Source organism: Ptychodera flava, chromosome 9, assembly GCF_041260155.1.
Source record: "Ptychodera flava strain L36383 chromosome 9, AS_Pfla_20210202, whole genome shotgun sequence".
Classification (NCBI taxonomy): domain Eukaryota; kingdom Metazoa; phylum Hemichordata; class Enteropneusta; family Ptychoderidae; genus Ptychodera; species Ptychodera flava.
In genome coordinates, this window is record NC_091936.1 from 30418419 (window position 1) to 30429869 (window position 11451).

Consider the following 11451-nt stretch of genomic DNA (forward strand, 5'->3'; position numbering starts at 1 on the left):
ATAAATGTATGTATGTATGTATGTATGTATGTATGTATGTATGTATGTATGTATGTATGTATGTATGTATGTATGTATGTATGTATGTATGTATGTATGTATGTATGCATGCATGTATGTATGTATGTATGTATGTATGTATGTATGTATGTATGTATGTATGTATGTATGTATGTATGTATGTATGTATGTATGTATGCATGCATGCATGCATGCATGCATGCATGCATGCATGTATGTATGTATGTATGTATGTATGTATGTATGTATGTATGTATGTATGTATGTATGACATGTATGTATGTATGTATGTAGTATGTACTTACGTACTTACGTACATATGTTTTATATATATGTATATATCTATATATATATATATATATATATATATATATATATATATAATTAAATCTAATACGAAATTGCTATATAAGTTACAATGTTGTCGTTTTATGAACACAAACAATATAAAACACAATTATTGGGTTTTGGAGTTGTAACAAAAATTGTTCTAAATTCATCTGTCAACCCAAGTTCCGGTGTGTGAGTTACCTTTGTGTGGTTTTACGTTTCTGACGATAACGTTCTGGGCTACATTGCTTTCGATACATGTTCATCTGATAAAAATAAAAATTTAGTGACGTCAAATTGGAATAAATCTACCTCCTACTTAAAACTGAAATACATATATATTGAACAAGAGTGTCTTCATCTTTTGTTCAGATGCCTACACATCAAAAAGACAAGGTGAAATTGTTCTTAACGCTGATGTGAGAGAGACACGAAGTGATCGTTGACAACAGCCTTCACGCTCAGAAACTTGTCGCGTAATTCCAAACACACTTCTATACCCAGTAATACATTTCATAAGTATGACCTTCCATTGATTGTACTGTCCTGCCAAGTGTAACTTCCGAATTAGGTAGATATGTTAAAGGAGACGTTACTTGGAGTAATAACACTATTGGTTCAAGGACAATCAATATATGCTGTCACACGAAAGACGATATGTATGATAAACAACAGACAGTAGACCGGAAGATAGACATACAGCGAACAAATAAAGCTATTAATGGTTCGGGTAAATGTGTGACATCTGATTACAAAATGCGCAGGTAAAGTCACCATAGACTTGAAGATCCGTCGCTTGAGGGCCCTCTCTACGCTCCCCGGTAGCGTCGGGAGCGTCTTCGAGCGACGGATCTTTCAGTCTAAAGCCACCAGAGACAAAAGAAAAACTTACACTTACACTTAAACTTACGCTTTGAAATAAAACAAAGTACTGAATATAACGGGCTAGGGCCTAATTATGAAGAATTGTCATTTTCTTCTCGAAAGCCGAAATATATATTCGCACTCAAAAGTGATAGATATATTTGTGAACGATTTAGCGCCCCCGTAAAAACTCCTCGTTTGTATTTAAAATTAGGCTTAGTGAACTGTTACAGGATCCGTATTGTATTCATGTCACAGCGTTCAATTTTTCTCGCTGAAACTTTCACTAAACTTTGAATGTTAAGAAAATGACAATGCTTTCACAACTTCATCTCTTTCGACGGATACTTCAATCCTACTGAAAGTCTTTAGAATTAGTAGCTATCTTATGGAAGCAGACACGACAACTGACTTCATCCACAGATTCGTTAGTCATAACATAGACGACTACGTTTTTAGTTATTACACATGCTGTGTTGAGAGCATTGTCCAGCAATGATACCACAAAATGATCACCTGTCGGTCTAGGATCTCGTCGGCCATCTTACAATTTGGAAGCTTTTCTCCCAAAGATATCGCCTGCTGAGATTGTCCCTTTGCTCCAATTATGTTATTTAAAGTTATAGAATTTATTTTTCCATATTTTTCGAGGCCATCGTGTTTTGCGTCGTGGATTGTCTTTCTTTACATTGTGTACTCAGCCCAGTTGTTCCCTGAAGGTGACGTCCTTTGGTTCCCGACGATGTAGTTGGACATTTCCACTCCGCTACTGTCTCTCTCTGCGAAATGACCGCCCATTGAGAACCGTCTTCTGAACAGGTCCGCCAGGTAATAAGCCTGAAATTTTAAATAAATGCCAACATTAAAAATATATACATGCCAGCCTCATTTAGACTGAAAGGTCCGTCGCTCGCGAGCGTAGAGAGCGCCCTCAAGCGACGGATCTTTCAGTCTGAGCAGTCTGTTAGTCTGTATAGCTTGGTTATTTTCCACGGTGCTCCGCAGTCACAGCACCACCATGGACGGAACAAGTGCGGACGAAGTCTAGTAGTTTTAGCATAAACACTGAGGTTGTAATAATAAAAGGTCGCGGCAGATTAGATCGGGTTGGATTGTAAGTAATTTCATCGATATGCCATCAATGATTTTTGTCAGGTTTAGAGAGCATACTTGTGGTCAATTGTAACGTTTGTTCCAGTTTCCAGTCATGCTAAATTGTTTTTCCCATAAGCAGCAGGAGAATGACGTCAATCATGACGACCGTAGGAGGACCAGTAAACTGCCAAGTCATCAATGTTCTGTGATGTTCGTCATTTTCGAGGGATTCACTGTGGACACTTCGCCAAGGACATGAGTGGATGTAGGTTCTAAGTCTGCCAAAGATGATCGCTGTGGGCACGCTATGTCGGACCATATTCAGACTACTTTGGTCCCGGTACGCGGCCCGTTCATGTCTTGGGAAAATTTGAGCCAGCCTAAACTTTCTTTTTAAGGTGGCTGGTCCTAGCCTCAGTTTGGGCAAGCCTCATTAGCTACTGCTGTCATAATATTCAAGTCATGTCACTCAGCTCACAGGTCACATGCACCGTTACCGTTAAAACTTTGTCAGAACTTGGCTTGGCCGGGCACTTAATCAAATCAAATTGAGCAAGTGAAGGTTCAGATCAGATTGCTTATTTTAGCTGTCATCGGACCCTAGCCGAATTTTGGTGTAAAACAAGACCTGGATTGATGGTGCATTTCCCGTAGGTATTTCATTTATCTAAAATGATAGACAGGGCTATTGTATTAAGTTTTCCACTTGAATTTGATCTTACAGTCAATCAGTAAAATTTCTAGGGGAATGACAGCGGCTAAACATCGTCCCCTCAATTCTCAACGTAACCCATCAGAATCTTCGGATATCTCAATTTGCGAGTAAAGCTTACCACAAGAATAGCGATCCCGGCTCCGAGGAGAGCCCCGGCGATGACGTCACTGACGAAATTGTAGAAGTCGTACACTCGGGACAAAGCTACGGCCGTCGCCCCCATCAGACATGCACATTGAAGCAAAGGTTTCACAAGCCGGGCGCTTCTCCACTTCAGTCGCCCCTCAAAGTACATCTGAAATGGAATAACCCGGAGGATGAACTTCTGTCTCCATGTTGCGGGCATGCAGCTTTCGTAGAGAAGGTTAAGGCACGGATGTAGAGTCATGTGGGAATCATGTTGAAGCAAAGAAAAACCAAGACTGACTTTATCCTTTCCAATTTTGGGACAAACAATATATTTTATTGTTAACAAGGTAATGTCTATGATATTCATTGAAAGATAATGATTTAAAGTTGGCTTACCGCAACGAAAACGAGGCAGAAAAAGGCGGACGACGCATGATTAGAAGGAAATGATTCCCTATTCGGAAAATAAGAGAAAAAAAAAGATTAATTTCAATGTGCGCTTTATTACATGCTTCGATTTGAGTGCAAATCAATGCATTGATTTGAATAGGAACATCCGGGGAATTTGCGGGCCGTGTGAACTATGTACTGACCGGTTTCCATAGTTACCCGGATGGGTGAAGCCCTTCGATGTTTTTGACGTCAAAGTAGACGTTAAATATCATGCGCGCACTGCTATTTTGACTTTCATTGAAATATGTTTGATGCTGGTCGATAATGGTAAAATTATTTGAGAATAACCCGCATGTAACTAAATGTCACATAGCGTTAAGTGTGAAGAGGCATGCAATAAAAATATTATTGCTTGAATACATGGGTTTATGTACCCTCACAACAGGAGACAATTTGCCCTCCACCTGCTCTCGGGCACAAAAACCCATGTATTCAGGCAATAATATATAGTATTACCGCTATTACGTGCTGCTTAACTCTTCATCAACAGTTTGTTGGCGCTAATCCAATATCGTGACCCCGCGTTGCCAAAAGTGCTGAAGGACTTATACACATTGTGTTGTGCAGTTGAGTGTACTTTTGTGACGTCATCAAGGATTGTTGACAAGATTCTCAGGGCTTAGGGAAGGCTGGCCTTATCAGAATAATGCAAGGGTAGTATTCTGTTGATATGTATCACGTTATGATATAACTTTTTGAAGTAACTACGTTTTTGCATGGAAGAAGAAAATATTTCGGAAAATTGCATTGTGCATTATAATAAAATTTTTGTTCGTCTGAATAATTTTGCCTCTCTCCTTCGTAATACTTTATTGCGATAGCTAAAAGAGAGAAGAGATCTGCACAAAATATCTCACCTTGCTCTGTCGCCGTCCTTTCCTGTGCATTCGTAGTCGAATACAATACTAGAGGTTTGATGAGTACTGCTGCAGTTGTAGTCTGGAACGCAAAGCTCCATGAAGTTCGGTCGTAAGGAGCCAACCATCCTTTTCACCAAGAGGGTAAACAGATACGTGACAGCGGCGCCGAATAGGTAGAGACCAACCATTTTGTAGATGTTTGCGACTATGGGATGGACTGTGCAGCCACACGGCATACACCTTTGGTGCTCAGGATCCATTTTTCTCATGTGGATGCAATAAAACAGGATCTCGCCCAACAGGAACTGTAGGGATAATGTGTTCCAAAATGGTTTCATTAAACCGGTAATGTTATCCAGGGACGGAGTTGATTTATATTATTCTCTCTCTCTCTCTCTCTCTCTCTCTCTCTCTCTCTCTCTCTCTCTCTCTCTCTCTCTCTCTCTCTCTCTCTCTCTCTCTCTCTCTCTCTCTCTCTCTCGTAAACTGCCAGAGGGGCGCATTAATCTTTGTGATGCGACTGGACACGGGGCATTTGTTGTCCGCGCAACAATTATAACAACTCCATGCAGAGCCTTAGAGATTTTAGGTCATTGAAAGCGAATCTCAAAATTTGATAATAAAACTACATTAAATAAACAGTGACCATACTTCACTGTGGAGAGATAACCTAAATCAAGACACGACAATGTCACCAAGTTCAGGAAGCAGAAATCAAAACACCTGCACAGGAATTTTATATGAATCCTATGGAGATTCGATGGATATCCTTACTTACAAATACTATTAATGCGGCTATGCCGATCAACATGTACAACTCTGGAACAGTTTCCGTTTTGAGAGGGTATCGAATGTTGGCGTCATCACATCTGAAGCCTCGGTTCAATACGGGTAGGAAGTCTAGATTGTAATAGTAAGGGATTGCCACGAGCGCCCCTGAAATGAAAAGGAAAGGAAATTAGAATTACAGACATGGATTTAGAGCATTAAAACTGTGCATAATAAAGTGTTTCCTGTCAGTTCCATCAAAACTTTCGGTTTGATTCGTAAGGTGGGTGACAGATACACTGTGCACTTCAATGATAATGATCTATGATTCAAGTTCAAGGGGAACCACCTGTTGATTCAGATTTCGGTTAAATCACTTTCTTATGTCGGACTCCGTAGATTATTGTTTTCGTTCCACGACATGGCATCTCAACGTATACATTATTGTTAGCTGTCAAATTTTGGTTGAGCCAAGCGAAGCAGAATGCCGACGCACGGTCCCTTTTGTGGAGGGACCGTGGCCGACGGAACCACCTGTTGATTCCAATGTCAGTAAAAGTGTGTGTGTGTGTGTGTGTGTGTGTGTGCGTGTGGGGGTGTATCAGACACGTACATCTAATAACTTTTCGCTGAAATATCTGACGATGATAGCGTTTAAGTATTGCATATAACTAAACCTATTTAGGTGCGTCACAAATATAGGACTCGGCCTTGTAACACCTCAGTGAGTTCCTTGGTAGCAGACGACATCGAATTTGTCAGATTTTCTGTTGTTCTGGTCGCCATGACTGATTCCACCATGTTTGACCTGCACTGAGGCTTGACCGCATCCTACGTGTGGTGGTGTATGTCATTTAAACGTCTGATGTTTACGGGCCCAGCATAAAGGCTATTGTTTCACGTATCGATTTAAAACGGCCGCTCTAAATAGTAAATGACCGGTCATCCGTCGAAAACGCCCACGCGGGGCGTTCGCTTGGCTCAAGACGTATTTTCTGCTTCCCGTCGACGGCGGAATGTGTCAAGCGGAAAGACAGTCTGAGTTCTAAAAACACAAAGTGTAGATGCTAAACGTTTGCCTAATGATCTTTGAGCTCGCAAGAGACATTAATATATTGCCAATAACAGGTCGTTGATAGGTTTCCACATTCGTGCTTTAGGCAAAGTAGCTGTATACGTTAGCGCCTGCCCATTGAACAACAAATTTGTGTCGCTTTTGAGAGCTAATGAGACTGGATGTACGTTCAGTGTTCTCAAAGGTCGCTTGGTTTTTTGTCTTGCGAAGGCCTTTATATACTCTGCTCTAAGGCATTGTCACCGACCCTGTCTTTTTTCACCTCGCTTTCTTTTACCTTCACTGCAACACCATTGAATACATGTGTTTGGCTATGTCCCTCTCCATGCAACCGCTTTGATAGCCTGTGTGGCAATGGCTGGCTTTATGTTATGCAAAAATGTCGGTTGACTAGCATCGTACGCGTGCTATGTCAAAGCCACTAAATATGCTGACAAAAATGTTTCGTTTCTATGAAGTGTCAGTATGTATACGATACCCGTTTTTCCTGCCAGATCACTACATATTTTATATCATGGTCACTCTATGCATGCTCAATGTTTATCTCCACGCCCTGTTTGCGTTCTACTCTTTGGCAGTTAAATCCTGAGTCGATACTAGGCGATTCGCGAGTGGATACTTCCGTTTTCATGTCAACTATATTCTTTTCATCCCACTATAAAGTTTTAAGTTATTATATCTCAACTTTACACCTATAGAGGTGTGTGGTCGTATAATGTCGCGAAATTACAAAATGGCCTTCACTGCTTGACTGAGGCGAAAGTTGGGCATGGTTGATGGCTGTTGGCGGGTGAAGAAATTATGCCACTAGAAATCACAATGCAGGGTTGTGCGTGCCATCTTGTCGTGGGAAATCAAGTAGAAAGTCGCCTACTCACCAACCCCACAGAATATGACAAAGTCCAAAAACACGTTGAAGGGCCGAATGTCCGCCATTTTCTCTCCGTGCGCGTCCGACTTGAGCGTCAAAGCGCCCGCAAGATTCACACGCTATTGAAGATTGTCGATAAACATCCACACACAAGACTGCTCCGATTAGCTTTGCATCACAATAGATGGGCACAATACACTGCGGACAAGACGATATATAAAGATTAGGAGCTTTTCAACGCGGAGTCAAGTGATATGAGAGCCGTGAATCTGGAATTCACAGACTGCAAGCTCTCTATTCTTGCGACAAATGCGACTTTTTCCCTCCTGATCAAGAGCCAATGAATGTTTATATCCTGAACGGGGCGCCCCGGCTTATTGACTGCTCGAAGAATCTATGCGACAATAAAACCACTGAACACTGAAGAATTTCAGTGGGAGGTCCTAATTTTGATAATGCCATATACTGTAAGAATCATGAAGTATGACGGGACGTGACATTTGACCCCGAACAGCCTTCGATTATTTTGGGTAAACAAAACAAAACGAAACAAATTATGAGTAAATGCATAGACGGTAGAAACGTAAATATTAGACCTGTTTCAATGTCATATGTGACGAAGATATTCCACCCGCCACCAGCAAATAGTGTAGTTGAACTTTGAAACGCTTGATATTTAAATCAATGAAGCGATCTTCTCGGAGACTGACAACACTGTTACATTACACCCGAACGTCCCTAATTATACGTGAAAATGAATTGTGTGAGTGATCTTTAAAAACCTTGATAATAACCTAAATATTTTTGTCTGCTCGGTTCAAAAACTTGTTCTGCTTTCCCCACGAAATTGCCATTTATGATGATGGACCAGAGTCCTGTTTGCTAAATCCAGCCATTGCCACACAATACCTAGATGAAAGTACTGTGTTATTTAATAAGGTGTAATACATCTATGTCTCAGTAGATATTTACATGTAAATTGCATACGAAGTGAGGCTGAGATTAGAAATACAGTTGCTTACTCAGTTCTTACTCCGCGTTTCAACCATATTTTTCAAGCTTGAATCGCAAAGGAAAAACACCCACTGACCGCTCAGTGGGCAACTCAAGAAGTCATATTTTGTGCGTTATCTTTACAAGAATTTGTTTATCATTTCATTATCGATTTTTGGTACGACCCCATTGTTTTACTTGACGCTGACAAGTACACCCATGCAAGGAGGTCCAGGGAGCAAGAGAAACATTTACGTCATACTTATAAGTCTCTGAACGTCCGTCTTGAACTCATAGCTACCTTGTTATCCCCTCGTGGTCTTGTTTTTTGAAAATATAAGAAGATTTTCGTAACTTTTGCACAAGAAGGACGCCAACTGTTGCGTGATACTACAACGACACATGTTGGTATCAGTGGATTTGGTAATCTACGTAATATCTGTTTAATTTACCTTACATCCAATGATTATTACCAAAAGTGTCGCTGTGCTCTATACTGTTTGAGCTTTTCCTTACGCAAGAGCAGCAATTCTGCGTACATTCTCCGAGACGGGCGCTTTTGAGGTTTACGCAGTCCAAAATACATAGTTACGCTATACCACAATAAGATCCAGAACAAGATTTATCGCCTGTGTTTGTGTATATTACAAAATATCCGACAAGTTTACAATTCTTTATGGTGGCCCGGCTTGCGGTGGTGTATTTATCTTGGTACTTGAATATCAGAAATGGCACGCCGGGGTTATATCAGAGGTCTGGTGAAGTTTCAAATCATTTTTAATCTTCAAGGTGTGGTTAAACTGTATCTGCAATAAAAACACCTTCTCAACAAAAATACCGTTAGTGTTGGCGACACACAGCCGTTCGAGGATGTGGGCTTTATCCTACTTCAATGTCACCCGATATTTATACATCACTTATTGTCCCCCTTGTCTAACCCTAATCGCCCCCGGTTTGCCAATTTAGCAGTTTCAGGCCTTATTAAAACTTTCACCATTGACTTGATCTTGGAGTACAATGGGACTTTTCGAGAATTTAGAGAGTACTATAGCATTTTAGTGTTAACCTATGGAAATGCAATGTCTCAGCTTCTTCCTGCTTCGTACTCAGCCAAGGAACTTGAATATTGAAACATACCAGACCACCATTTATATACAAAAGCCCTTTTCATCACTGGATAAAGACATCAATAAGTTCTGAATCGAAATTAAATTTGCTTTTCTTAAGAAAGCAGTCAGTCTGTCTCTGTCTCCCTTGGGGAACTCTTCCGTCAAAAATATCAAAATCTCTCTTCAAAGTCAGTACAGTATGAACCGTAAGTAAGCTTCTGACTCAGCCAGCCAGCAACATAGTATAAACAGTATGCTAGAGTAGGTTTTGAATTTCTCGAGCAAAAGCTTAACTTGAAGGAAACTCCTAGAGAAAAAAAAATATCGGGCTACAACTTCAAAGCTTCCGCAGTTTACACTTTTCAAGGATAATCAGAGGGCAATATAAGATTGAAAGATTCTATAGACTAGCGGAGTACTTAACTGAATCTTTCGGTCTTAGGACAATGTTCGTTTACCGAAATGTTTAAAGCTAATATATGGGCAATAAAATCTAAACAATGGGCAATATTTATGTACAGTAATATCCACCCGACCGTAATTGGAAAGCACGAAGTGCAGTGTAATGATGCTGTGTCAGCATTTTCTATATGATAGGAGAGAGAGAAAGAGAGAGAGAGAGAGAGAGAGAGAGAGAGAGAGAGAGAGAGAGAGAGAGAGAGAGAGAGAGAGAGAGAGAGAGAGAGAGAGAGAGAGAGAGAGAGAGAGAGAGAGAGAGAGAGAGAGAGAGAGAGAGGAGAGGGAGGGGGACAGAGAGAGAGACAGAGAGAGACAGAGACAGAGAGAGACAGAGACAGAGAGAGACAGAGAGGCAGAGACAGAGAGACACATAGAGACAGACGGACAGGGAGAGCATAATTTAGGATTAGAATAAATTGCAAGCTACTAACCTGGCACTGTCAAGTTAAAAAAGAGTATTCAACTTGAAGTTGTACTTGCTAATTTTTCAAAGTGGTAGTACATAAATTTCTCCATAGGGGCATAATGTTGGGGTATATGATGATGAAACGTATTCGATTTCAAATTTGCTATTCGTTTGTTGCCAATGTTTTTTCAGTAAATCACAACTTCAGTGCGGTGACCAGATAGGATAATACTCCCGTACAATGAGGTTTCTATACTGTCTATTGGTTTACACACATTTGCGGGAGACGACAGAGACGAGGTCACTGGGTCACACAAAAGACTGGTGGATGAAGTGTTAAAACCTATGGACAATGAATTCAGTTCGTTATACGGGTCAGTGGTGGAAGGCATGGTGACCAATTCACAGGTTGGTGTCAGAGTGTCCCGTGAAGTTGAAAACAAACCAAGTGGAAAGAAACCAGACAAATATTTACTGCGATCCCGGGCATTCAGTCTGCCCCTATCCGTTTTGTTTCTGTTGTTTGCTGAGTTTATACCAAATCAGCGTGTAACTGTATTGTAGGAGTTAATCCGATTGTGTGTTTGATCTATATGTCACGAATACGCATCGTAAGTCGCGCAGTATCTCAATCAACTCGACTGAGCTACAGAGGTCTTGGCGAGGCGAGGGTTTCTTACCATCTTTTCCCCAAAGCAAACCAATAACAATTTTCAAAGAAAAAATTGGATTGTGTATGGCGACAATTGCCAAGGTTAAACAGAACTAGAACGAGAAAAAGGCATTTGTGACATTTCTTTTCACTGAAACTCGGTGAATCTTTTAAGTATACGGTATTCTGTGACCATGGCAACAGAATCCGAAAATAGCAATGAACGTCTACTTCCATTGTTCTATTTGTTCCTTGTTTGTTCAGTGAACACGGTGTTGCCATGGCTTCCCCAATCCCAAACATTCTAACATTGATCAGCGTGACCTATAAATCTCGCTATATGTACTGCAATTGAAGGTATTCAGATCGGCAAAGTATTGGTATTCATGTGGTGATCCCTGTGGAATTCTTCGTGGGTACCCGCGAGCGTTCTACATTTCGCATGATGAGTGCCATCAATCGTTCAAGTTCGTACAGTCACGCACCCCGGAGATGAGACTTGAAATTCTGCGTAAACGTAACTCAATGAAATTCAGCGTATTCTCTTACATGGTCTGGAATAAAAGTTTGAATAATTGTTCTAATCGGACTACGAGAAGTGAACACGCCTCAATTAAGTTTAGTGATATTTAAAACGCAAACCAGCGGATA

At 40.7% G+C, this 11451-nt stretch overlaps 1 protein-coding gene across 1 annotated transcript; it reads right to left on the reverse strand.

Moving 5' to 3' along the window:
* Nucleotides 1–430: 430 nt before the first annotated feature.
* Nucleotides 431–7582, reverse strand: LOC139140630 (phospholipid phosphatase 3-like). Its single transcript, XM_070709988.1, has 6 exons — nt 7189–7582; nt 5246–5403; nt 4465–4772; nt 3551–3608; nt 3144–3320; nt 431–2052 (listed from the first exon to the last, which is right to left on the reverse strand). The coding sequence occupies exons 1-6, from the start codon at nt 7244–7246 to the stop codon at nt 1900–1902; spliced, it is 912 nt and encodes a 303-aa protein (XP_070566089.1). The 5' UTR covers nt 7247–7582; the 3' UTR covers nt 431–1899.
* Nucleotides 7583–11451: the final 3869 nt, after the last annotated feature.